Raw genomic sequence first — 26,198 nt, forward strand, 5'->3', positions numbered from 1 at the left:
AATGTTTATATAAATGGCCTCTCTTTTGTGACTTGCTATTTTTTTCAGCATGCTGTTTTGATCTAGTTAAGCTTTTAGGTGTTTGGGTCTTTTAAACTTATTTAAATTTTTTTTAAACTTTATTTAAATTTATTTATGTAATTTTTACACCCATCATGGGGCCTGAACTCACGACTCTGAGATCAAGAATTGCATGCTCTTCCAACTGAGCCAGCCAGGTGCCCCCCAGCATAATGTTTTAAAAATTTATCATACTTCATTTCCATCTTTTTTTTTTAATTGCCGTATGTGATTTCAGTATCTGAATAAACCAGCGTGTTCGTAGCCATTCTCCTAGTGATGGACAAGTAGGTTGATTCAGAAGTCCGTATGCTCGTTGGAGAGTTTCTCTGGGGAAGATGCCGAGAAGTGACATTGCTGGGGCAGAGGAAGGAAGTATCTTCACCTTTACCGTCTATTCTTAAGTAGCTTTGTCAAGTCCTTGTACTTATAAGAGTGATCTGCTAAAGCCACATTTTGATGTATGTCACAGGAAATTTTCATAATGAATGCTAGATTTTCTATGGTGCTAAATAGTATTTAAGTTTGTGTGCATTTTAATTTTGCCTGAAAGGAAATATGAAGTTATTTTGAATTTGCTGGCAGGCAGGTTTTTGCACCTTGTCAAGAATTTAGCATCTCTAATATTCAGGTCTGTAAAAGTTGGTGTGTCAATATTTGTGTATTGAGATGTTGTTTACATATAGTAACCCCCTTAAGTGTAGAGTTAAATGTTGACTCAGTTTTGTAACTCTCATTCCAAATAAGATACAGAATATTCCCATCACCTCAGAAAATCCCCTTTTGTCCCTTTTTAGTCAATACTGTGCTGTCCCCCAGCAGCCATGGGTCTGATTTCTGTTCTCATGATCTTGTCTTTCCAGAATGCACTATCAATGGAATCAGATGGTATGAATGTAGCCTTTTCGAGTGTGGCTTCTTTCACTTAGTGTAATGCTTTTAAGATTCCTCAGTGTTGCCTATGTTATGCTTTATTCCTTTTCAGTGATCAGTAGCGTCAGTATGTTTTTAGGAGTACTGAAGTATGTGAGTGTGAGCAATGATGAAAAATGACTTCAATCCCATGCAGCCTGTGTGACTGAATTTATCTGTTTTTTTCATGTCACTCAGCATTAGGAGAAGTTTAGAGCATCAGCTTCCAGTTAGAAAGTACATTAATTTGTAATCCTGTTACTTCTTGAATGTTCTATTACCTCAGAATATTAAAAAAACATGCGTGAAATTGGGGCCAATGTTCTGTGTCTTAACCTGGGACTTCTGGTTTTGTATATTTGTACTTTCCTTGGCAGGGTTCTCGGTGGTGGCAGATGACCTTTAAAAGAGATGAAGAACCACAAGTCTAATGTAAGCTCTTGTTTCTGAATTAAAAACATCAATTTATAGAAGTAGATTTATTGACATGTCATTGAGTCGTGCTTTTATATTAATTGGAAACGTTTACCAAATACTGGCACAGAGAACTCGTTTTTGTTTATAAAGTGGCACGAACGGAGAGAATATTGGTAGAGTGAGCCTAAGTCCACAGTTCTGCCTGCGCTGCGACGAAGGCTTTCCAGAGGTTTCCGCAGCCTTACTGCAGTGCCGGACACGAGGTACAGCCCTCTTTGGCTTACCCACCGAGAATGGAGCCTCGGGCAGTAATGGACTTGTGCAGGGTCATACCACAAAGACGGGACAAGTGTAGGACCTGAACCCAGCTTGTTCTGCATTCTGGAGCCTTTATCCCTAACCCCTGGGCAAACTGCTTCCACACCTGAAGGGGCAGTGACCCAGACCCCCAAGTGTAGACACTTGTCAGGTGCTTTAGTTTCCTTCCTCTGGCTTTTCAGAATTTTCATGGCTTTTCTTAAACAAACATGTCTGCAATGAAATGTAGCTACCTGATGAGATTTTTTAAGATCTTTGTCCTGAAAAGATAAATCAAATCCGTGCTCTGACTTTCTGATTTAGTCTTTGTTTTGTCCTGGATCTGGGGAAGGCTCCTGAGCACCCCGATGGAAACCAGGAGCAGGGCTCGCTGTAGATACCCCAAGTGACACAGCCTAGAGCACGGATCTGGAATTCTCCCCTGGCTAGTTTCTCAGACAGGGCCTATTTGAAGCAGGTTCTGCTCAAACTCAGTACAGAGTATAAAGAGCAGCTGGCTGGCTGCCTTATCCCAGAGCCCCTGTCGCTGTCCCCACTGCTTCCTTGGGTGCCCGGCGCTACTCCAGGCCCTGAGATCAGTCAGACGCGGGCACTGCTCTTGAACAGTTCGGTCTGGGGACGGCAGTGCTGCAGGGAGCCCTGGCCTCACGGGGACCCTTCTGGGAGGAACCAATCCAGAGCCCACTCCAAGAAGGCTCTAGACCAGAAGGGGTAGGTGTCAGCTGTTCGGCTTTTCTGGCCCAGACTCGCTTCTCACACCCTGCCGCAGGGCTGCTCCTGGTAGTTGTTTACAGGACCCCACTGGCAGAGGAGGACAGATGGTACCAGTTTTGAAGGTTGCCGTTCACCTCCGATGAGCCCTTTGGTATATATTTTGTGTGTGTGTATTAGACATACGCTGTCCTCGTGCAGAGGAAGCACTAAATCCTGGGCAGGACGGAGAGCTTCGATTTGACTCAGATGAAAGAAGGATGCTGCAGGAAAGGGAGGAACGGCGATGTTCATTGTCATGGCAACCAGCAGGTTTTTATCTGGAATGTCGCCTTTGTAACCTAAACCAGTCACCTTTTCTCTCACTGAAGGAAACTGACTGATGCAAACTCAAGAAATTACAGTGCCATGGCTCAGCGGGGTTTTCTTTGCTTCTTAGAAACAGCCTTGCAAGGACTTTAGTTCCTTCATAGAATTTCAGAGCTGAAAGGCACCCTGGTGCCTTCTAGAACTTTATGAAGTCAGGTGCTCCGGGATTTCCTATTATGACGCGTCACCCCATTTCCCCCCCTACCCCCTGCCCGGTCTTGCGCACACGGCCAGGATTTTCACAGGAGGCTAGAATGAGGGTGAGTTTGGAGTCTGGCAGACAGGCGCTCCGTGACAGGGGCTCCTCCTCAGGGGACAGTGTTCCATTTGCCATCCTTCGGACGCTTCTGCAGCTCCTCCTGGAGATGCTGCCACGCTCGCTTCTCCTCCGCCCATCCACCTGGAGACTCAGCAAGCGCTGAGATGCTGAGTCCGCCTCACTCCTGCCTGTCCCCTGTAGGCGAGCTCCGAGTCTGCCCTTCGTGGTCTGAGGACTCCTGGAGCATTGAACCCCTGTGGTTTTCTTTTAGTAGCTCTGGTGAGCTACCGTGGAGCCCGGTTATAACAGGCCAATGTAAGAAAATACCCCTTGTGGGGACAGGTGGAGCTCAGCCTGGGAACATAAGGAGTTTCTTGAACACCCCAGCAGAGTGTGTTGTTGTTGTTGTTGTGTAGCACTGAGAAGGCAAAAAAATGTAAGCTGCCCTTTACTTCCCCTAATTTCTTTGTCTGAGGAGTCCCCGTCGCCCTGGGTGACATTGACAGTGCTGGGACCACTGGTCCTAATGGGCTTCCTTGGGCAGTAACGTCAAGATCGATGGTGTCTGGGTCCCCACAGCTTGTGGCACAGGAAAGGCATCACTCAGGCACCTCTTCGTGGCACTGGATTGAAGAATGAGGTCCCTTGCAAACCTTGGGTTGGCTTCTTCCCACCCCTTCTGCCCAGGTGTCTCCTGTTGCCTCCCTCCCAGTGGGTCGGGAGTGTGCTGTGTGGAGAGCCCATTCATAAACAGCCCAGGTATGAATCATGCTTGTAACCATTCTGCTCGCAGCCTAATTCAACAGATACATAGCAAGCACCTACTATGTGCCAGGCATCCCAGGAACCCAAGTAAAAATCGCCCTCATCAAGCTCATATTCTGGTACAGCAAGGTAGGCGGACCAGACCAATAGGTAAAATATACAGTGTGTTAATGGTGGTTAAGTACAGTGTTTGGATGCCAGTCGCTGCAGGGGGGCTGGGGAGACCTTGGGGTGGGGGGAGAAAGAAGCAGTTGTAAATAGGAAACTCAAGGAAAGCTCTTCTCAGAGATGTCACGGAGGGAGGACCTGAGGAAGTAGGCAGTACATTTGTCTGAGGGGAATTGCATTCCAGAGAGAGGGAACAGCAAGCAGACTCCCTGAGACAGGAACATGCCTGTGAGGCACATCAAGGAGGCAGAAGCAGAGTGAGTAAGGACACAAAGTCCAAGGGGTAGTGGGAGGCCAGTTAATGTTTTCCAAGGTTGCCTGGGCTCCCAGACTAAAGGTGGGCGCGAGCTGGTGTAGAGGGACGTGTGACAGTGACTTGGGTGGGGATGCTAGCCGTGGAGGCAATGAGAAGTGATTAGGTCTTCTGAATGCAGGCCATTGTCAAGCCCTCCTTGCGTGTGCTTAGAGCTCGGAGGGGGCAGTGTGGTACCGGCTCTCCAGGGAGGTTAGGCCTGGTTTTTAAATTCTTACACACTGCGTGAGCTCCTCTTAGACCATTTCCTCAACCCATTCAAGCCAGTGTCCTCATGTGAAAAATAAGTATGATTCTTTCCTTAGAAGGGTGTCTAAGGCTTCTAAGACAATGTACTGAAAGGGTCTTCCCTGACTCCCGTTCTCCTCTCCCACCTGACTTGGGTGCTCTCCCACCCGACCTGTGCCCAGGTCTGTTGTGAGCCTTCATATTCTTGTCACTTGTGGTTCGCTTGTCTCTCTCCCCACCAGAAAGCCGGCAGGGACTGTATCTTCTGAGCTTGGCACAGAATGCATAGTAAATGTTTGGATGGATAGAGAGGGAAGGAAATGAGGAAGAAAAGAATGAATTAAGAATTTCATGCATCGGTACTACTGTATTATTTGAGTTTATACACTTCCAACAGATAGGAGGATTGTCTTTTCTGAGTTCATTGTTTACAGACATCAAATGAGGAGTTTAAGGCACTGGCTACATTTGTTATTTAAGTAAGTCTAATTAGGAAGATGTGTACAATTGTTTTCATATTTTAAAATTTATCTTTTCCTTGCTCTTGGCTTATAGAGCAGTGTTTGTTCAGAGATACTAATTGGTGTTTTTACTTAGGTGCTCTTTAAGAATGAAGATTTCATTAGCAGATTTCCTCAACAGTCTAAGGAAATTTTCCCTGAACATTTTATTATGAAAACTTTGAAATGCATAAAAAATACAAAGTTAGTAACAATCTACGTTAACCCTCTCAATATACAGATAATCTAAATCCCTACAGGCAGGTTTTCTTTTGCATTTGGAATGCTTCTCTTACCTGTTATGATGTGGAAAGTCTCAGTCCGTTAACTCTCCTGTTAGAAAAATTCTGTATGACCCCGTGACCCCTCTCTCACTGTGAGACCCTTTGACCTTCATCTGGAATTGCTGCATCATTTACATTTAAAGTTAGGGTTATGGGTTGAATTGTGTCCCCTCAAAAAGATATGTTGAAGTCTGTGATACTGTGATTTACAATAAGAAATACAGTAGACCCTTGAAGAGTGCAGGGTTGGGGGACTGACACCCCCCTTACCACAGTGGAAAATCCACTGTGTAACTTTGGTCCTCCCCACCCCCAAAAATAACTCCAGGTACCCTACTGTTCACAGGAAGCCTTACTGATAACCTAAACAGTCGATTCACTTACTTTTTTAGGTTATATGCATCACATATTGTATTCTTCCAATAAAGCAAGTTGTGGAAAAGAAAATGCTGCTAAGAAAACCATGAGGAAGAGAAAACATAATTACAGTACTGTACTATAAAAAATCTAATATAAGTGGGGTTGAGTCCTTCCAACTCTTTGCTCAAGGGTCAACTGTATATATTTGGTCTTTGTTTCCATCTCTGACACAAAGCTCCTAAAACCTTTGGAATTTCCTAAGTGATTATAATGATAAAAGTGAAATGGTGTCTTTTGTGATTTAAATAGAAGGCCCCTTTCAAACGAGGCGCAGTTTGTTAATTAGGCGACTTTCGGGAAGCCCCTAAGGATGGGGCCTGTTGCCAGGGGAACCAACCTTGTTGAGATTGAAATTTTCCGTCCCACCTTCCACCTCTGGGGAGGGGAAAGGGGCTGGAGGTTGATGTAATCACCAGTGGTCAGTGGGTTAATCTAGCAGGACTTCATAACAAAGCCTCCATAAAAACCTGAGAGGCTGGGGTGCGGAGAGCTTCTGGGTTGGTGAACACTTGGAGATGCGGGGAGAGCGGCTCTGAGAGCGGGCACAGAACACCTGCGTCCCTTCCCTGGACCTTGCCCTGTGCTTCTCTTCCTTTCGGCTCTTCCTGAGTTCTGTCCTTTTCTAATAAACTGGTACGGGGGAAATGTCTTCATGAGTCTGTGAGCCACTCTAGAAAACTGACGGAACCCAGGGAGAGGGTCAGTTTGTAGCCAGTGCGTGAGGATCGCAGGTAACAACCTGGACCGGGGACTGGTGGCTGAAGCCAGGCCTGGCAGACTCGTAGTACTGATCCCTTCACCTGTGTGAGCCGATGCCGTCTGCAGGCGGATCGCGTCAGAGTCGAGTCATAGGCTGCCCAGCTGGTGTTGGAGGATTGTGGGGTGACCAGCAGTGTGGTGGTAGGGTGAGAGAAGATACAGGAGTGACTTTGCCCTTTACCTCAGAGTATGACCTTGCTGAGAGATGGGGTCTTTACGGAAGGAACCAAGTCAAAATGAGGTCATCAAGATGGGCTGTGACCCAGTGTGCCGGGATTTAGAGACAGGCGTGCACAGAAGAGAGATGATGTGAAGACCCGTGGCGGAGTGCCTACAGTGTGAGGACTGACTGAAGGTTGGTGTGATTTATCTGCAGGCGGAGGGATGCCTGATGAGGCTTGCAGAAGCTGGGAGACAGGCCTGGAGTGGTCCCTTCCCTAGCACCTTCAGAGGGAGCCTGGCCTTGCTGACCCCTTGATTTCAGGCTTCCAGAACCGAGACAATAAATTTCTGTTGTTCTAAGCCACCCAATTTGTGGTGTAGTCCCAGGAAACTGAGAGTCAGCCATCGTGTTTCCTGCTGACTAAAGAAGTTCTAATACCTGGGCCCAGCGTGAATAGAAGCACAGACGGTCTTGAAATCTCAGGATAGTACTTGGTTAGCAGCTGGTTATCTCTATGTTCTCCCAATACGGTTACCTTAATATTCTTTGCCATCCAAGTAAATATATCATTTAAAATTGTTCATAGCAAACCCGTAGAAGTTCCAAGAATATGCCTGTGGAGGCAGTTTGAAAACCCCTGGTGTAGGAGGAAGAGAAACAGCCCAGACTTTGGTTCTGAGTTCATATCGTCTCTCAGCCCCTTGGCCACCCGCATAGTCTTTGAGTCTTCCATACCCACAGAATGAGAACCGCCTACCTCCCCTGTGGACTGTGGGCTTGAGAACTAGAGGGCATGAACACGGTCTAGCATCAAGACTTACATATAGCAGGAGCTCAGAAATCGGTTGAGGAATGGAAACAGGTGAAGGGGAGAGGCAGACAAGGAATACTTGGAAAGATTCTGCTAGAGTAGGTGGTCTGACCCCCCTTGTTTGTACATGGAGAGGTGTTTGTGCAAATGGTTTTCCCACCTCGAAGGGGCTAGGAGAGGACTCCCGGTTCAGGCATGAGTCTTGTTTCCTGAATGAGGCACAGAGACCCCCAGAGACAATTGACTTGTCCAAGGTCAGGCAGTCTCGTGGCTTGGGCTGTTTTCTTATTTAAAAGGGCAACCAAAAACAAAACAAAAAACTGGTTGTGTTGGTTTCCCCCCCTTTTTTTTTCTTTTAAATAACAGCTTTATTGAGATACAATGCACATATCATACAAGTCGCTCATTTAAAAGTGTGTGAATTCATGGGTTTTAGTATATCTGCCGAGTTTGCAGTCACCGCAGTCCATTTCAGAACATTCTGGTCACCCCCAAAACAAACTCCAGACCCATTTAGCCATCACTCTCCATTTCCTCCCTCCAAACCCCCAGGCCACGCTGGCCCCTAATTTACTTCCTGTTCCTCTGGATTTGCCTGTCCTGGACACTTTGTGTAAATGAAATCAGATGTAATGTGGTCTTTTGTGCCTGGCTTCTTTCAGTCATCTTGAGGTTTCCAAGATTCGTCTGTGTTGTAGCCTGTCAGCACTTCAGCCCTTTTTTTGCCCGAGAACCTTCCACAGCACTGCCCTCCGGCATTTTGTCCTGTTCAGCATCTGACGCCCACTTGGGTTGGTTATTGCTGGTTTGGGGCTCTTAGGGTCACTCTGTTTCCCTAAACATCCGTGTACAAGTGTCTGGGGGGTTTACGCTTTCTTTTGTCTTGGGTCGAAGCCAAGGAGTAGAATTGCTGGCTCCCCCTGGGAGCTCTGTGCTCCACTTTTGGGAGTCTGCCAGAGTGTCTCCCAGGGGGTGCACAGGTCTGTGTTCCCACCGGGCTCTCCCTGCACTCCCTTCCCCACCGCCCCCCCCCCCCCCCCCCCTTCGTTTCCGCCCCCCCCCCCCCCCCCCGCGCTCCCCCACTCCCACTGTGCTCCCACCACAGTCCCGACACATTCCCATGTGCTCCCACTGGCAGTGGACGAGCACTCAAGTTTCTCTGCATCTTCACCAGTGCTTACTACTGTCTTCTGACTATGGCCCTCCTGGCTGGTGTGAAGTGGCATCTCTTTGTGGTCTTGGTTTTGAAATTTCTTTTAATGGAAGTAGTTGTATTTATTATATGATGAAATAAGTGGACTATCTCTAGCCGAAAAAGGTGGTGTGATTAATAATATAGCTTCTGAATTAATTTCCATGCTTTTATAGATCCCTTCTTTAAGTCTCTCTCTCTCACTTTTTTTTTTTTTTTTTAAGTAAGTTCTCCACCCAGCGTGGCACTTGAACTCAAGGCCCTGAGGTCAAGAATCCTGTGCTCTTCCCAACTAAGCCAGCCAGCACCCCCCACTCCCCATATTCCTTCTTATTAGTCATTTTTGGAAGCCAGTTCTCCCAGTCCCATGTTGGGTAGAATAACTTCTGAGTTTGCATGTAGTGGCTTTTACTTCAACACTGAAATGCACAAGACAAGGCACCTGGAACTTCTGAGTCCCCTCCCACCCCTGTAGAGTCCACGGCTGGAAGGCCTTGTCAGCAGCCAGTCTCCTGAGGGATGGTGGTAGGTGTCTGCCCCTTGTCATCTCATCTAGGAGGCCAGGGCATTTACTCAGGATTCTCCCAAGGGCTGGCTGCTGCAGGGCAGATATGGTGCTCATTCCAAATGGGTACGGCCCGAACCGGCCCCGTGGGCTGTGCACGTAGACTCCATGCCCTCTTCACAGACAGGCTTTACAGGCTGCACGTTCTGTCGTCAAGAACAAGAAGCCGAACAGGACGCACAGCACCTGTGAGGCCAGAAACACATGTTGGTCAAATGAATGAATAGCATTGGCTTTGGAAGGCAGACCGCGTTCTAGCACGGCAGCTTGAGCAAGCTTTTAAGCTCAGAGAGCCTTGGTACCTTATCTCTAGGAGAGAGATGCGGAAGTGCCTCTGTTGCCGGGGTCCCTCGATGATAGGGAAGTGCCCAGCCCGTGGTTGGCAGTCCGCACAGGTTCATTCTCTTTGCTTCAGTCCCTCTGCTAGGCTCTCCAGGTTTAGTCCAGTTCCAGACAGGACAGAACACAGGATCGATTGTACCATTTGGCTTATCTTTTCTTTACAGAGAGATAGTGAGCTTTTTGGCAAAAATTAAGTATTGGTGGAAATGAATATTGTAATTTGGTAGCTGCTGATTGACATATGTTTGCTAAAAGACTACTCAAATCTAAGGAAGCTTGCCTTGAGTTAAAAAAAAAAAAAAAAAAAAAAAAGAAATCCCAAGAACAGCTTTACCCTCTTTGCTAGGTACTTATTTATAAAATTGTCTTCTGTGGAATGTCCTAGCTGAAAATTTTTTATAAAACACTGGCTTGCTCTGTCTCCAGAGTTCAAGTTAGCCTGCATGAAAGCTTAAACTTCAATGGATGTAAAAAGGTTGGGTCTTTTTTTGGAGCCTCTTTGCCTTGGATTTTTCTTTTCTTTTCTTTTCTTTCTTTCTTTCTTTCTTTTTTTTTTTTTTAAAGAAAGGGCTGTTCTTTTGGTCACTGGCTCTTTTTTTAGACTCGCAGGGAAGTCATAGTAACAGGCTCCATGTCTGATTGGGTTCCATGGCAACAAGGGTTGTGACTTTATTAGAGAAGAGTCGAGCATGCCAAGAAAGATAAAAATCGGAGTATGGAAAATGTCCGACCAGAAGAATGTGTTTTTTGGATCGCGTGCCCTGGAACGGAACAGTTTGCCAAGTTGGCACCACTCTCTGTTACAAATTTGAATCCCACTGGGTTATCATTAGGTCATAGGGAGCAGTACTTGTTTCCGAAAGAGCTGCCTGCATCTTTGCTTTTATTATCTCATTCATTCATTCATTCACCCTTTTCTTATACGTTGGTATATTAAAAAAAGAAATCAAAACAGCAATGGTAAGAACCTAAGCAGAGATGATTCTGATTTCAAAGGTAGAAAAGAAATTTAGCTCATTCTTTGTGGCACTGATTACAGCTGTAAATTGTGAGACCGCGTGGGAGGACCAATTAGAGGCAATTATAACTCGATGGAACCCCCCCTGAATTAAAACTTACTGTGTGCATTCCAATCTGGGGGTTTTGTTTCCCTTGCCTGTTCCTCGTTGAAGCGTGTAGAGATACTGGTTCCAGGATGAGGTCGCAGTCTCCGTAGGAGACGCCCTCTTCACTCTCCCACAGCAAGGTGCAAGCTGATGCTCTCACCCAAAGTGTGATAGAGTCCTTTTTGCCAAAGGTTCTAATATTTGGAGAAGAAATAGGGAGACTTTCAAATCCTCCTCGCCGGGTTATAAACGTATAGGGCTGTCTTTACTTTTCTATCAGTTGTGCCACTTTTTTTTTTAAAGATTTTATTTATTTATTTGAGAGAGAGAGATCACGAGTAGGCAGAGAGGCAGAGAGAGAGGGGGAAGCAGGCTTCCCTGCTGAGCAGAGAGCCCGATTCGGGGCTTTATCCCAGGACCCTGAGATCATGACCTGAGCCGAAGGTAGAGGCTTAACCCACTGAGCCACCCAGGTGCCCCCCCCCCTTTTTTTAAATTTCTCCTCATCCTAATACTGAAAGTGGAAAAACTCCCAGGGCCAGATAGATGTTCTGACATGCCCTGTGGGTTCAGACTTCATTAGTCACTTACCTGCAGCCTCATGGTGATGAATCAGAAACCGCGCAGGTACTCGTGATAAACATTAGTAAGTTCCGTTGGTATAAGAGGAAGAAATGACTTCGCCAGGTTTTCGATGTCCCAGCTAATCAGGTATTAAGTCTCTCGGGGAAATTATTTAACTTTTTTGGACCGTGGTTTCTTGATCTTAAAATGAGTTTGACCTGAATTGGTGTGTCCCAAACCTCCCCATTTATAAGAGTAACCTGGGGCGCTGCTTTCACACACGAAACCTCTGTTAGAGACTTTGCTTCACTGAGTCTGGGGTGGGGCTGGGATAGCAGGAGCCTGAGATGATCTTACAGTGGGATGTTCACGAAATACCAGACTAGCTCAGCGGTTATGAAACTTCACTTGGGCATAAGAATGGTGCGGGGTGGGAGGGAGCGAGGAGGCTGTTTAATGCACATGGGCTGGTTTGGACCCCGCACTGCTGTCCAGGTCAGGAATCAGGTGGTTGCCGCCATCACTTGAAAAACACTGATCTACGTCCTTTGAACTCCCTCCCAGCCCCAAAGATGGCTCTAATGCATTACTGCCCCTGTCAGCCACAGATGAGCCGGAAGAGTTGGGTTGATGGCAGGGCCTGGAGGGTTCTGCGTACACCCACTGCTACTCCAAACACCGTATCACTTTTTTTAAAAGTTATTTGTTTTAGGGGTGTCTGGGTGGCTCAGTCGGTTAAGTGTCCTACTGTTGATTTTGGCTCAGGTCATGATCTCAGGGTCGTGAGATTGAGACCTGCATTTTGCTCTGCGCTGAGCAGGAAGCCTGTTTGAAGTTAGTTCTCTCTCTCTTTCTGTCTCTGCCCCTCGTCACTCACACACTCAAATAAATAAATAATCAGTAGTGAACACCTCTGTTGACAGAATTTTCCACTCTATGCTGTGTTTCCTTTGGATAAGACATGGTGTTTGCTAAGCGTAGTTACTTCCTGTGTGCACGGCACAGTACCAGCAACATAGGACTTACCTGGGGAGCTTGTCCAAAATACAGAGATTGGACTCCCAGACCCAAAGATTCAGTAAGTCCTATAAAGGGCCTGAGCATTCGTCTTGCTTTTTCTTTCTTTCTTTCTTTCTTTCTTTCTTTCTTTCTTTCTTTCTTTCTTTCTTTCTTCTTTTTTTTTTTTTTTAATTTGAGGGTGTGTCTGTATTTCTTTTTAAGGTTTGACAAAAGTGGGCTTCTCTTTTCCCAATCTTACTCCATTTTCCAGAGTAAAACTGATTTTAAGTGTAAACACATGTTTAGCACAAGATCCATAGTTTAATCAAGCCATTTAGATTATAGAAGAGTCTATAACACATAGAGGAGGTGCTTGAGGAAAAAACAAACTCATCTTCTGAGATGAACTCTTCAGTTCCTATAGTTGAGTGATGAAATCATTAGCTGTTAGAGCAAACACATTTTATCATGTATCTGCTCTCTTGAGTTTCCGTTTGTGCCTTGCTTGTTCTATTTCCTGTTTAACAAAGATTGAATAATACTGAATGTAGAATGTAGTAGAGCTTTAAGCCTAAATACGAAGGTTCGCTCCCCCCCCCACCATTAACCAGCTAATTTAGAGTGCAAGTTTATAGGAAAAAATCCCATAAAGGACGTAAGGTGGAAAATGTTCTAACTTATAATCTTTATACCCAGAGATAAGAACCATTGTTTCTTACGTATCCTTTACAGAAATGTTTTCTGCACAAAATGTATCCTTTATTTAACCAATCTCCTATTGATACGCAATTTAAGTTCTTTCTAGGATGATTTTCCTTCTGTGTTTATTTGCTTTGTTATACTCCACTGAATATTTTTGTACATCTTTTTTCCTGTAACTATATGTGGTTAAATTTCTAAAAGCGGCCTTGTTGGGTCAAGGGGTGTGTGTCTTTTTAAATACAGAAAGATGGGAACAGAATGTCTTTCCAGTTTTACCAATTTAACTGGTGAAATCTTTTATTTTCAAAAGATGTTCCTGGCCCGGTTTGTTCTGCTGCTGCAGGTGAGCGGCTGACTGTCCTGTCTGCTTAGCGTGAAACCCGAGACTTACCTCAGGGCTGCTGGTCGGAGGAATTAATAAATATATTTCATAAAAAAGAATTTAAAAGGTATCTAAGGAAGGGAGGGAGGGAGAAGAAAATAGAGGAGGAGCTTAGTAAAGCAAGTAAGTAACCCTGAATTTGCCTGTAGAATTCTTTGGGTCAGATGAAGTCACAGAACCTGAATTGGGTTCTGAAGAAAGGAAGACAATCTTGGAGCATAAAGTGATTGTGAGAAACTGAGGCCCTAGATTACGGTTCCCTGGGTATGAACAGCTCTCTCGGTAGATGGAGTAGGACAGTTCTGAGTGAGGCATCGCGGTGATGAGATGCTCTTCGTTATTCGTAACCTCTTATGCCTTCATGGTCTAGTTAGGGGTATGTGTGTGTTTCAAAGTGATGTTTAAATTGAAAGAATTACTTCTCAGACATCTTCTGACCCACACTGCGTGCATCTCCTGGCATCTGAGAGAGAACAGTACGGATCAGGAGCTATGTGCTCTGGGGATGCTGCTGCTGTTGCCCCAGATGCCAGATGCCAGCTGATCTCGCTGTCCACCTGCCTCTATTGTGCCTCCTACTGGCAGCAAGATGGGAGAGGATCTCTCACACACACAGAAAATGAGGTGAATCTATTCAGAGTCTGGGAAGTTCGGGTCTATTCAAGACAGCAGTAGGAGGTATCCTGGGTCTGTAGGTCAGTGAGAGTTGAAATCTTTTAGAGGCTGGCTAAGAGGGATGGCCAGGTATATTGTGAGTTTATTTTTTTTTTATTTTTTATTTTTAAAAAATTTATTTATTTATTTATTTGACAGAGAGACAGCAAGAGAGAACACAAGCAGGGGGAGCGGGTGGGGGAGAAGCAGGCTTTGCGCTGCGGGGCTCGATCGCAGGATCCTGGGATCATGACCTGAGCCGAAGGCAGACGCTTAACTGACTGAGACACGCGGGTGCCCTATATTGTAAGTTTAAGGGGAGCCATCCAGAGTCCACACAGTCTGGGAGCAGCAAGAACCTCAGGTTAGATTTGGTGTGTTGAGGAGTGGGTACTTGCTCTGTCCCATCACTCAGGGACCAGAGCGCGCTCTCAAACTGGTCATGCTTGAGGCAGGCCACATGCGGTCAGGTGGAAGACAGGAATCAAACAGGTTCTGAAAACGATAGCCCTGAATTGAATCATTCCCGGTGTTTAATCAAAATTATTAAATGAGCCAGCTACTAGAGAGCTGGGAGGTGCTTGTCACCTGTCCCTGCTGAGCAGGGGAGCCTAATGCAAGACTTGATCCCAGGACCCTGAGATCATGACCTGAGCCACTCAGGCTCTGCGGCCTGATTTTTTCATGTGACTTATGGCAATTCAAATATTTGCAAATCTGTTCATGCAAGGGAGGTCAAAAGGGATTTAAAGATAAATGACTGACAGCAGGAAAGCTTGTAATCTGTTGCAGGGTTATAATGTGAAGCAATATATGATCACAGTATATGATCACAGAAGGGCAGGAAAAAATATGAAATATCTTGTGTCTGGTATGACAGCAGGTCCTTCTTTGATTTTTCTAGGAGGAATTTCCTCAGACGAGATCAGAGTCTCAAAAAGATTAATTTATTTGCCCAAGGTCATATAGCTACTAAATGGCAGCGGGGATTTGATCAGATCTGCCTGACCTTTCAAGTCCCTGCGTAGCCCCCTCAGTAAGTTGCCCCCGGGCATTGTCGTCGTGGGCTCCAGTTTTCAGCCCCTTCCTCCCTTGGGGCTCATCTGGACACCTGTAGTTACTTGGACGTCCCACAGGAACCCCAAATCCATCCCCATCTGAAGCGGAATCCTACTCTACTCCCATGTCCTCCTCCTGCCTCTCCCTAGTTTTCTGTCTTGTGAATGATCTTATCGGCCACCATTAGGAATGAAAGAGACATGGGATTTTCCTTGACTCTCCCTTATAATCCCCACATCCAGTTTGGGGCAAATCTTTTTGACCCTGCCTCCTTGGTGTCCCTCGAGCGCACTCTCCTTCCCAGTACTGCCCTGCCCGGCGTCCGCAAACTCTCGCCCTACAGTCAGTCCTACACCAGGCGCCAGTGTGTTCCGCCGGACTGCTCCCTCACAGGGACCGGTCTGACCCCGGGATCTGGGCATCCTAATCCCGTTAGCAGCTGTCACTCGTGGCCTGTGGGGTGAAATGCAGACCCCCTAGCACGATTGCGCAGGAACCCTCCAGGTCTGATCCCCGTCATCGGCCGCTCAGTTCTGCCTTCCTCACCTGGCGCTGAGTCCCCCGGGTCCTCATCTGCTGTCCGGCTGACCAGTTCAGAACTTGCTTTACCTGAAGCACCTTCTGAGTGACAAGTTTCTTCCTGCCTTGTCTCATTCTCATCCCTTCCCCCCAGCCCTCCTCCCTGCCCCCGGGGCTGGACTCCAGGCTGTCCTGTCCTCAGAGGCTGCCATTGTTTCTCTGGCTGTGCCCCCTTGCGACACTAGCACGCCTCACTGTGCCTGACACTCAGAGGCACCAGGGAGTGTCTGCCTCGTGAATGAGGCCACAGAGCAAAGAGTCTCCCGACTCCTCTCACTTTTTCTGAGCCAATGCCTTTCCCAAGGCGTTGGGACCATTTCCCACTCGCTCTGCCATCATTCATGTTGGTGTTTCCTGTGCTCAGTTCACTGCTCTGCCCGGACTCTGCCTGACCAAAGTTTGTTGAGTTGAGCCCATTTCCTCATCAACAAACCAGGAGTGCCAGACTGAGTGTCTTCTGGGGTCCCCTGGCCATCCCAGAGTTGTGGGATAATGGGCCTCCCTTCCAGTCTGCACCCCCCCCCATAGAGAGCGTCTCGCGGCAGCACAGAAAACCCATTGGGGCAGCGCCGGGTCCCACACGGTGTCTGATGGCCGGCTGCTGTGCTGCTCACGGTGCAGGGCGTGGAGAATCTCGGAGGCAAACACGGGAATGCCCAGAGATATGCAGGCGGTATCTCCAGAGTCTGGGCTGAGTCACAAGGTAGGTGCTGTCGAAAGACGCAGCCTGCCCGCCCTGCAGACTCAGATGCCTCTCGGGCAGGAAGGCACGCTGGTCGCGGTCCGGGTCTGCCCTCTCTCCTGTTGTGCGGTTTTGGTAAGTCCCTTCACCTGCTCTCCCCTTTCAGCCGCCTGTGTAACTATGTGTTGTAGAGCTTTGTGGTCATTCAGAGTTTATGAGGTGCTTAAGAGAAATAGAGATTATTTTTGTGCTTGCCCCAAATCCTCCCTCATTGCCCCATGGGTTTCTAGGTATTTAAATGGCCTAAACTCCTGAACCACCAAAGCTTGTAATGCTGGGTCCTTTAAAAATGTCCATGCAGCTTGTGGGATTTAAGAGGTGAGCAAATACTTGGATTGGAGCGGTGCCAGCTCCTGGCTGGAAACCGAGCTGGCTCTCTGCCCGCTTCCCAGACACCTGGGAGGTAATCCCGGAGCTAAACAGGCGGAAGTGGGTCTGACCTTGTACTCTAACCCCGAGTCCTCTCAGAAGTGGGTCTCCTTGAAACCTCCCTTTCCTGGAAACTTGGGGCTGGGTAAAACAGACTGTGTGGGACAGTGTCAGCCACTGTCTCTCCACAATGAGGCAGACGGGTGTGGTGGCCGTCCCCCAGCCACAGCAGGGCTGGGAGAGGAAGCAGCAGTGGGGGAAGTGGACATCTGTATCACCCAGGGCCCCTCTTGCTGTCCAGGGACACCGCCCCTTGGTGATGGAGGCAGGGCTCCCCGCGGGGTGGCCAGTGTTCTGTTTTGCCCTGCCCCTGGGAGCTGCCTGATCTCCTGGGAATGTCTGTTCAGTTTGTGACTGTGTGTGTGTGTGTATGTGTGTGTGCGCCTGTGCCATGGACTGTTTCTGTTCATCGGTACAAAACACATACAGTCTTTCTTCCATTTCCTGGACCTGACAATACTTGAACACATTTATTCAAGTAATTTGTTTCCAGTGAGTTTGGCATCAGAGGTTGATCTAGAATATTGCAAAGGTGGGCTTACTCTTGGTAATGATTCCCAGTCTTTAGAAACAAATTATTGAGGATGGAAGAGAGGCATGGCAAATGGGAAGAATTTTCTGGTTATCATTAGATTTTTTGCATCTTGGAGATTAAATTTCTGTTACTAAAAAAAAAAAAAAAAAAATGGAGGGCCTGTTGTTCTAACAACAAACCATCTTAGTAGCCTCCCAGCATTGTGAGTGCAGTGGTTGTATACCGTTTGGGTTGGAATGAAAGGGCAAAATTACTTCCCAAACCACCGGAGAACTGGTTATAAAACTACCACTGCCTCTGTGAGGGACTCTTCAGAAGGAAGGGGTCTTTTCTTGCTGCTGGTTGACAAGACTTTTCTGGAGAAGCCTTCTCAATGTGGGCAGGCCCCTCCCAGCTCTTCTTCCTCCCGATTCCCATCCTGCAGCTGGCCCAGGAGGAGTGGGTTCCTCCAGTGCAAATGAAGGTGGTTTGCAGGCTGCCTGGGGGTTCATCTGTAGGATGAGGAAAACTGGGGGCTCTCACTGTTTTGACTACATCCTTTACCACTCCTGGATGTGACCCAGAAAGGCCAAGTCAGTCCCCACTGGAGTGGCCCAGAGGCCTTTAAGTCCAGATCACAAGTTAAGTCGGGTCCTCAGATTTAGACATTAACCAAGAGTGAAGTACAGAGCCAGACACACCAGTGGGATTAAAAGATAGATGTTACTCATCATGTAACTTAAACATATGTACACACAGTGTTTATTACACTGTGTATCTTATTCTGTGGTGTTTATTTTTAAATGTTTGTAAATTGTAAAATGCTACACCCAAAAGATATTTCATTTAAAAAATAACATGAAACATTCCTGCACCTAAAACCCTGGGTAAGAAGTTGAACTTGACCCTATGACTTTTTCCCCGATTGCATGTCCCTCCATCACAAGCCTCCCCTCCTCCAAGAGGTCATTCTGTCTTAAGGTGTGTAACCATTCCCTTGCTTTTGCTTTGTCATTTCACCACCTGTGTGTTTATACCCAAATAGGAGTTTGCCTGCGTTTGATCTTTAGAAAGAGGAATTCATACTTCATGTGGTTTTCTTTGATTCATTTGTTTAGAAAAGATTTACGTTTTAATTCTTGTAGCTATGGTTCCTCTCATTCCACTATACAAAAGCATCCAGCGCGCGCGTGCGCACGCGCGCGCGCGCGCACACACACACACACACACACACACACACACATATTCTATTGCCTGTAGACCTTTGGGTTATTTCTGGGTTGTGGTGGTGGTTTTCTGTTGTGAACCTTGCTGCTATGAATGTGTTTAATACACACTTCTTTAACATGGGCACTTGTTCCTAGAAATGGAATTTCTGGGTCTCTAGGTGTGTGCCAAATGATTTTTAGTGTTTTGAGAATTTGTAAACATTTAAAAAATATCTTGTAATCTGATTTCAGCATTGCTTTGTTTAAGTTCTGGAACCCTCAAAAAATGAAGTAGTAGTAGTCATATCCTTTTTTGGATCCCGAGAAACTTTAACCTTGAAGAGATAGGCCTTCTCAAAGGGCAAACCCAGACTTTAAAATCTGAGAATTACAAATACAAGAGACTGGCCCTTAGGAGCCACGTGCTCTGTACGCAATCAATCACCAGATAGTCTTTCTGTAAGATTCTCTTTGACTTATCATCCTGAATACTTAGGCCACTTAGTTTGCTATTTTTTTAAAAATATATATATTATTTGCTATTATTACTAAAATCATAGGGCCTAAGAGGGGACAAGGAAGTATCTGGAGTGTGCTAATGAAATTTTAAAGGTGTTTGCATATTAGTCTCACTTGGAGGGTATAAGCACCAGGAACTTTGTTAAAGATCTGAAAATAACAAAATGAGTAAAAACAAACTCTACCAAAAAAGAATATAAAACAGAATGTATTTCTGCCCCCAGATTCCCAACCCTGTTCTTCAGAGGTAACTACCGTTCACAGTTCCTGAGATATCCTTCTGGAAATTTCCATATGAGTAGAGTACACTTTATTTATATAAACCCCAACACTGTACCTCTCTTTAAGCACAAATGAGTGTGTATAGACATAGCTCTGCATCTTGCTTTCCTGCCTTAACAGTTCAGCTTGGATAGCTTTCCATGAGGGCCCATTCACATTCACTTCCCTACTTAGCAGCTGCCTTGTTTTCCATTGTACTAGAATTTTCTTAGGTGGTTCCCCATTGATAGGTATCTGTGTTGGTTCTAAAACAGGAAATAGATGATGGCAGTCGTGGTCATGGTGATGCAAGGAAAATGTCCTGTTAGGAGCAGCAAAGAATAGGAAAAGAGGCAAAGACCTGTAAATATTGGATATCACTTCTGTTCTTTAAATCTCTTGGATTTTTTTTTTTTTTTTTTTTTTTTTTTTGCCTATTGTCATCCTTTGGAGAACTGTATGGAAATGAAAGGGCTAGGTTCTTTCCTCCATGCCCTTCCTTCCTTCCTTATGGTCATTGTGGTGGAAGAGGTTGTTTCCAACGGAAAGGAATGTATTTACAAGTTACTGCCTGAAGGACTGGGGGACTCCAGCAATGTTCCCTCCACCCCCCAGCTGTAGTGCAGTCAGCACCCTATTGCAACGGGAGGGCTATACCCGATTAGCAAACATTTTTTAAAGATTTTACTTATTTTTTAGAGAGTATGCAAGCAGGGGGAGGGGCGTAGGGAGGGAGAGAAACTGAAGCAGACTCCCCGCTGAGTGCAGAGCCTGACGAGGGGCTCAACTGAATTGAAAGACCCGTATATCATGACCTGAGCCAAAACCAAGAGTCTGATGCTCATTGGACTGAGCCACCCAGGCGCCCCCTGATGAGCAGCTTTTCTTATGCTAATTCATCTCTTTGGACATTGAGGGTTCTCACTGTACATAACTTACCATTGCATTAATATTTCTCTAGCAGTTTATTTGCAAATAATAGCTTGCCTGTGCAAGCACCATTTCTTTCCATTTCTCCCTGGTTGGCTGAGCCAGCTCCTGCGATAAAGGCTGGAAGTGTCAGATCCTGCTTCCACAGACTGCTTGCAACTAGTGCATGGACAGATGACTCAGTCCTGACCAAAGGGACCTAAGGGGAAATCTGCTGGGGAGTTTCTGGAAAATGTTTCCTCCCTAATAAAATGAGAAAGAAAAAGCAGTAAACTTGTCTGCCACCAGAAATTGTCTACATGTGATTCTTAGAACCACAGTATCTCTTTCACCTCTGTGAGAGAATAGGCAGATGTCCTAGGGGTAGTGGAAGGAAAAAAGGGAAAGAGCCTGGGTCTTTGATAACATATTCAAGCTGCCAAAATTAGCCCTTTCATCTGATCTTTTCAGTTAGTGAGCTCAGAAGGGCCCTTATTATTGAACTTCTTTTGTTCAGTTGGTGAAATTAACATCCCTGATAGGGATTTCACCCATTGGAATAATATCAAAGTATAAGACAACTCTTATTATAAGAAGCTGAGTGCCTACTATGTTCAAAGGACATCGTGAGGCCCCAGGACTGCAACAAAGGGGGGGGTAGAATAAGTTATAATATGAGGTGATAAGGGAGTTATTGCTGCTGGGAGGACCCCAGAGCAGCAGGAGTTCTGAGAGAGCACTGATGCTTAGACTGGAGGTGACAGGAAGCGACTTTGTGTGGAAAGGTTAACATGAGCCAGATGGAGGGAACCCCACGGTTTTGGTAGATAAAAAGTTGGGGATGGCAGTCGAGGAAGCCTGAGTGTTTAGAACAAACACAGGCTATGGCCTCAGACCTGAGTTGGCACTCTGGCTCATCACCCACTGGTTTGTGACCTTGTTAAAGTCCTTGACTTCCTTGATACTCTTCGTGATAGACTAAACATAACCGGTAGAACCTGGGCGAGCACTGGAGACAAAATAGGTCTGATAACCTGTCCTGCCGAGAGGCGGGCACTGAGTAGATAGAGGTGGGAGGGGTGCTGAGACCATGCGTGGGGGGAGCTCGTGAGGAAAGGGGAGGTGAGCTGGTAGAAACAATGTGGACATGTCTTTTTGACTTGGTCAAAGTTCACCTGGATCAGGCCAGTTGGTCTATAGGCATCAGTGTGCAAATACTAGTGCCAGGTTTGGGTCAAGACGTAGAGGGCCTTGATTGCCAGTGGAACGAATGGAGACCGTATCCTGTGGACAGCCCATGTGCTGCCGCAGGGAGGGACAGCCTGAGACGGTAAGATGCTGTGGGAGGTGGTTGTAGTGGTCTGGGGTGAGGCATTAAAGACCCATGCCCAGCAGGGATCCAGCTTAGGAGTTGGAGAGATGATCCGGAAAGAAAGAGAATTGAGTGATGTGAGACAAGGGGGAGGAAAGAAAATTAACAAGGAGTCCTAGAGACTGAAGGCCTGGGGTGCATGGGTGGCTCAGTTGTTACTCGTCTGCCTTCAGCTTAGGTCATGATCCCAGGGTCCTGGGATCGAGCCCCACCTGGGCTGCTTGCTCAGCAGGAAGCCTGCTTCTCCCTCTCTCACTCCCCCTGCTGTGTTCCGTCTCTCGCTGTGTGTCTGTCTCTCTAATAAACAAATAAAATCCTTAAAAAAAAAAAAAAATACCGAATGCTTGTCAGTTGCTTAGTGTGAAATTCAGAGTAGACTTTGTAATACATGCAGATAATCTAATCCCCAGGTTGGGACAAGAGTACTTGGTAAGGTTTATTGAGATTTTTGATGAAAGATGTTATGTAAGTGGAAAATAAATGATGGTGCCCAAATCTGCTTGTCACTTAATTTTGCCTACTTATGTTTGTCACTTTCCCACTGTTTATATATAAAGTTTTGTTCTTCTGAAAAATATGCCTGTTAATAAGATAAACATAACCTTGCCTCTGAGACGGGACTGAGCACTTGGAGTCAGTCCTGTAATGTGAAGTGTACAGTCACCGATCGTCGAGCACACGTTGATCCAGGATGAAAAGCAGTCGGGCATTTTGTCTCTGGCACAGGGATTGTGGTACTTAGGGCTACATATTTATGTTGCCTGATTAATAGAATGTCAGTCCTAACCACAGCTGAAGTAATGAATGACATCAGAAGCCTCATCAAGTACAGCCGTCAAAGACATTTCAGGTCATCAAAAATTCAGGGAAGTATCTTGGGCTGAATGAGGTTTCATCTTGTTCTCAGTGATTATTGAACAGATGGTTCTTTAACATTCTGAGACGCTGAGTAAGGTAGGTGGGCTTAGTTGAATTAATGAAGTACGCCACACTGGAACACTCTTACATCCTTAGCAGCCCTTGGAGTCTTTGTAAGGCCATCAGCTTTCCCAGTGTTGGGCACAAAGAAAACCTCATTCAGATATCTTAGGGAACCAGGCTTGAGTAAAGTCTCTCAGGAAAGGCATTCTTCCGACTGAGCAATAAAGTAAGGTTTCCAACTGTAATTGTGCACATAGGCAGTTCTGTCCTAAGCTCGGAACAGGTGTCCTGTCTGAGAGTTCTTGTGGTCTCATTGGAAAGTCAGGGCTCTGGGCCAGATACGGACTCAGGATTTGGTTCATTACAGTAGCCAGTGAAGAGAAGTAAAGTATCTGGCATTGAAACTTTCCAAGGTAGCTTTCTTTTCTTTCTTTCTTTCTTTTTTTTTTTTTTTAAGATTTTATTTATTTATTTGACATCACAAGTAAGCAGAGAGGCAGACAGAGAGAGTGGGGGAAGCAGGCTCCCCACTGAGCAGAGAGCCCGATGTGGGGCTCGATCCCAGGACCCTGAGATCATGACCTGAGCCAAAGGCAGAGGCTTTAACCCACTGAGCCACCCAGGCGCCTGGTAGCTTTCTTTTCTTCACGTGCCTTTTTTCCTCCCTTTACTAACCTGATTTGGATTTAAAAATTTTTTCAGGTGGAATTTGAGTCATAATAGATCTACAGTGTGGTTAGATATAATATGCTTTCCTACAGGCAGAAAAATCTGGGATATTTTCCAACTATGCCTTAGAGTAAGCAGAATGTAATTTCCGCAAACACGGAAGGATTTCACTTTTCAATCCATAAATAAAAGACAAAAGGAATCCTAGCCGTCAGGGAAGTCAACTTTAGCTCCTGCCTTTTCTTTCATATTAGGTAAAAATTTTATCCTTTGTAATCTGTGGAGCCCTCTGACAAAGCACCAGGACCGCAATCAGTGGAATGCGTTCAGCCTCTCATGTCTCCAGAAGAGGGAGGAGTAGAGATGGCATGAATTATGTCAGTATTTGTGAGGCAAAATGCCTGGTTTCTCATCATGGGGTGGACATTATTATCTTAGATGAGAACTCAGCTGTCCTTAGCCTCAAGTGATTTTTTTTTTTTTTTTAAATAGTGGGTTTGCTTGTAGGATCTCTGCATCTCACAGAGAGGCCCACTTAGTGTTGGTCTGTGATGCAGTGTGAGTGTGCAGGAATATACTGACCAAATCCTACAGATTAATGGAGCCTTCCTATGTCCCTGTGTACACAGCACTCGAAATGTATCCGAAATCCCTATGTCCGGTATAACCACATTTCTGTGTTTTTAAGAAGTTAGGAATCTAAACAGTGTCTGTATTTAAGGGAGGGTTTTATGGGTGATTTTCTTCCCCCTAACTTTTTGATATCTCCAGATCTCTATTTCTCAGTATATATTTTAAGGATTTTATTTATTAGAGAAAGCATGTTTGGCATTCACACAAGGGGAGGGGCAGAGGGAGAGGGACAGGCAGACTCCGCGCTGAGCACGGAGCCCAATGGAAGCCTCAATCCCAAGACCCTGAGATCAGGACCTGAGCCAAAACCAAGAGTCAGACACTCAACCAACTGAGCCACTCAGGTGCCCCTATTTCTTAATATTTTTATGATTAAAAAAAAAATCCCCACTTACTTTTAAAACCCTGGCTTCCCCTGGTCTACTCGGTCAAGTGTCCAGTCTTGTGTGGCCTGCAGAGCCAGGCTGTAGGCTGTGTTCTTTCTCATGCCTCTGCCTTTCAGAAATACTTGCCCTGACTTCTTTTTCGTCCTAGTCCTCAACTGTACCCTGATTTAGAACAACCCATTCAGTCCTTCTAAATTCCAGATACCTCAAGAAAACCTATTTGTTTCCCAAATATTCTACTTTTTGCCTCTGTGGGCACATTGTGTTCCTTGCTTGATTCTTCTGGGTGATTTTTGAGTCTCCTCTTCTGTGTCCAAACTGAGTATCATCCTCTTCAAAGATGTTTCACCAAAGGCTTCTGGTGACTTATTCCTTTTTATTCCTTATGGTACTTAACTGCATTCTTCTGTAGTGGTGTGGTTCTGTGTGTCTTCCTTGCCCAAGCGGGAGCTCCTGGGGCTGAGTTTGTCATAATCACCTTTCTTTCTTTTTTTTTTTTAAAGATTATATTTATTTATTTGACAGACAGAGCACAAGCAGGAAGAGTGGCAGGCAGAGGGAGAGAGAGAAGCAGGCTCCCCGCTGAGCAAGGAGCCTGATGCGGGACTCGATCCCAGGACCCTGGGATCATGACCTGAGCCTAAGGCAGATGCTTAACAACTGAGCCACCCAGGCGTCCCCATATTCACCTTGGTGACTCAGGTACTTTGAGCATACCGCCCAGCTTACAGAAGGTACCCAGAAAAACATTTTTTGAGTGGAAAATACGTATTTGGGGGGCTTAGTCTGAAACTTAAATGGATCAGTTCCATTAACTATCAGTCAGTTCCATTAACCTAAATTAGTCAATTCCATTAACTATCATAAAAACATTTGGCTTAAGTAAATGAATAAGCTCTAATTGTACTTTGTGTGCTTTTAGTTAAATTTGAGAAACATTGGCATTCTAAATAACTATTATGTAATGAACCAGGGCATTTGCAAGCTGCATTGGCAGTGGGGTTTTAGATGTTGCTGCAGTTTGCAGAATTTAGGATTAAATATCTTTGCATCTAAATCTGGTATGTTTCATTATGCCCCAGATATTAGTCCTTTGCTAGTATGCCACACAGATTCCTGGGCTTTCTCTTTTGTTTTGTGCATTTGCATTTTATTTTTTACCTTTCTGAGGGATAACTTGCGGTAAAGTACACGCATCAGAAATGTCCACCTGGATGATTTTTACTTGGGTGTGCACGGCCTAGCTGCCACCTGGCTCAGCACTGTTGGCCCGCTGGCGCTCCCTGGTGCTCCATTGTCCCGAGGTCCCCGACTCACCACCTAGGGTCAGGAAGAAACTATGCCTGTGTTCTGTCATAGTTCAGACCTGGTCATATGGAGGAGCCCAGTCAACGGGGAGGCAGTCTTGGGATAGAAATCTGCGATCAGCAAGACTTAAAAATGTTGGCCCTTAAATGGTAAGGATGTCAATTATCTAAAGATTTCAAAAACATATCCTTGTTAGTACCAATTAAATGAGGTGAAATTTATTCTTTTATGAGAACCAGTTCTTTTTTTTTTTTTTTAAGATTTTATTTAATTTGTCAGAGAGAGAGAGAGGGAGAGAGAGCAAGCACAGGCAGACAGAATGGCAGGCAGAGGCAGAGGGAGAAGCAGGCTCCCTGATGAGCAAGGAGCCCGATGCGGGACTCGATCCCAGAACGCTGGGATCATGACCTGAGCTGAAGGCAGCTGCTTAACCAACTGAGCCACCCAGGCATCCCATGAGAACTAGTTCTTAAAGGAGAAGGAAGGGGAAAGTTTTAACGAGAGCATGTGCTTATTATGACTTCTGCAGTTTCCTCGCGTGGCCTTGATCGTTGGCTGTTCCCAGGTGTAGTCATTTTAGAGCCTTGATGAAAAGCACAGAGCTTTTCCTTAGGATGAGAAGTCTTAGGGTAGTGATACGCAATTAATGAATCATTGAACACTACCTCAAAAACTAATGATGTGCTACATGTTGGTTAATTGAATTTAAATTAAAAAAAAAAAGGT

General features: G+C 45.8%; 1 protein-coding gene across 2 annotated transcripts in view; it reads left to right on the forward strand.

Moving 5' to 3' along the window:
* LOC111142281 (transmembrane and coiled-coil domain family 3) overlaps positions 1 to 26,198 on the forward strand; it is a 68,026-nt gene that overhangs the window by 14,262 nt on the left and 27,566 nt on the right. The window contains exon 1 of one of the 2 annotated variants that reach the window (XM_022495334.1): positions 16,324 to 16,418. The exons of the other annotated variant lie outside the window; for it this stretch is intronic. Coding sequence (XP_022351042.1) covers positions 16,350 to 16,418 — 69 coding nt within the window. The 5' untranslated portion in view covers positions 16,324 to 16,349. Of the gene's footprint in view, positions 1 to 16,323; positions 16,419 to 26,198 lie in introns of those variants that run through there. 2 annotated transcript variants of the gene reach the window in all.

This window comes from Enhydra lutris, unplaced genomic scaffold, assembly GCF_002288905.1.
Source record: "Enhydra lutris kenyoni isolate GAN:26980312 unplaced genomic scaffold, ASM228890v2 scaffoldscaffold7, whole genome shotgun sequence".
In the NCBI taxonomy this organism is placed as follows: Eukaryota; Metazoa; Chordata; class Mammalia; order Carnivora; family Mustelidae; genus Enhydra; species Enhydra lutris.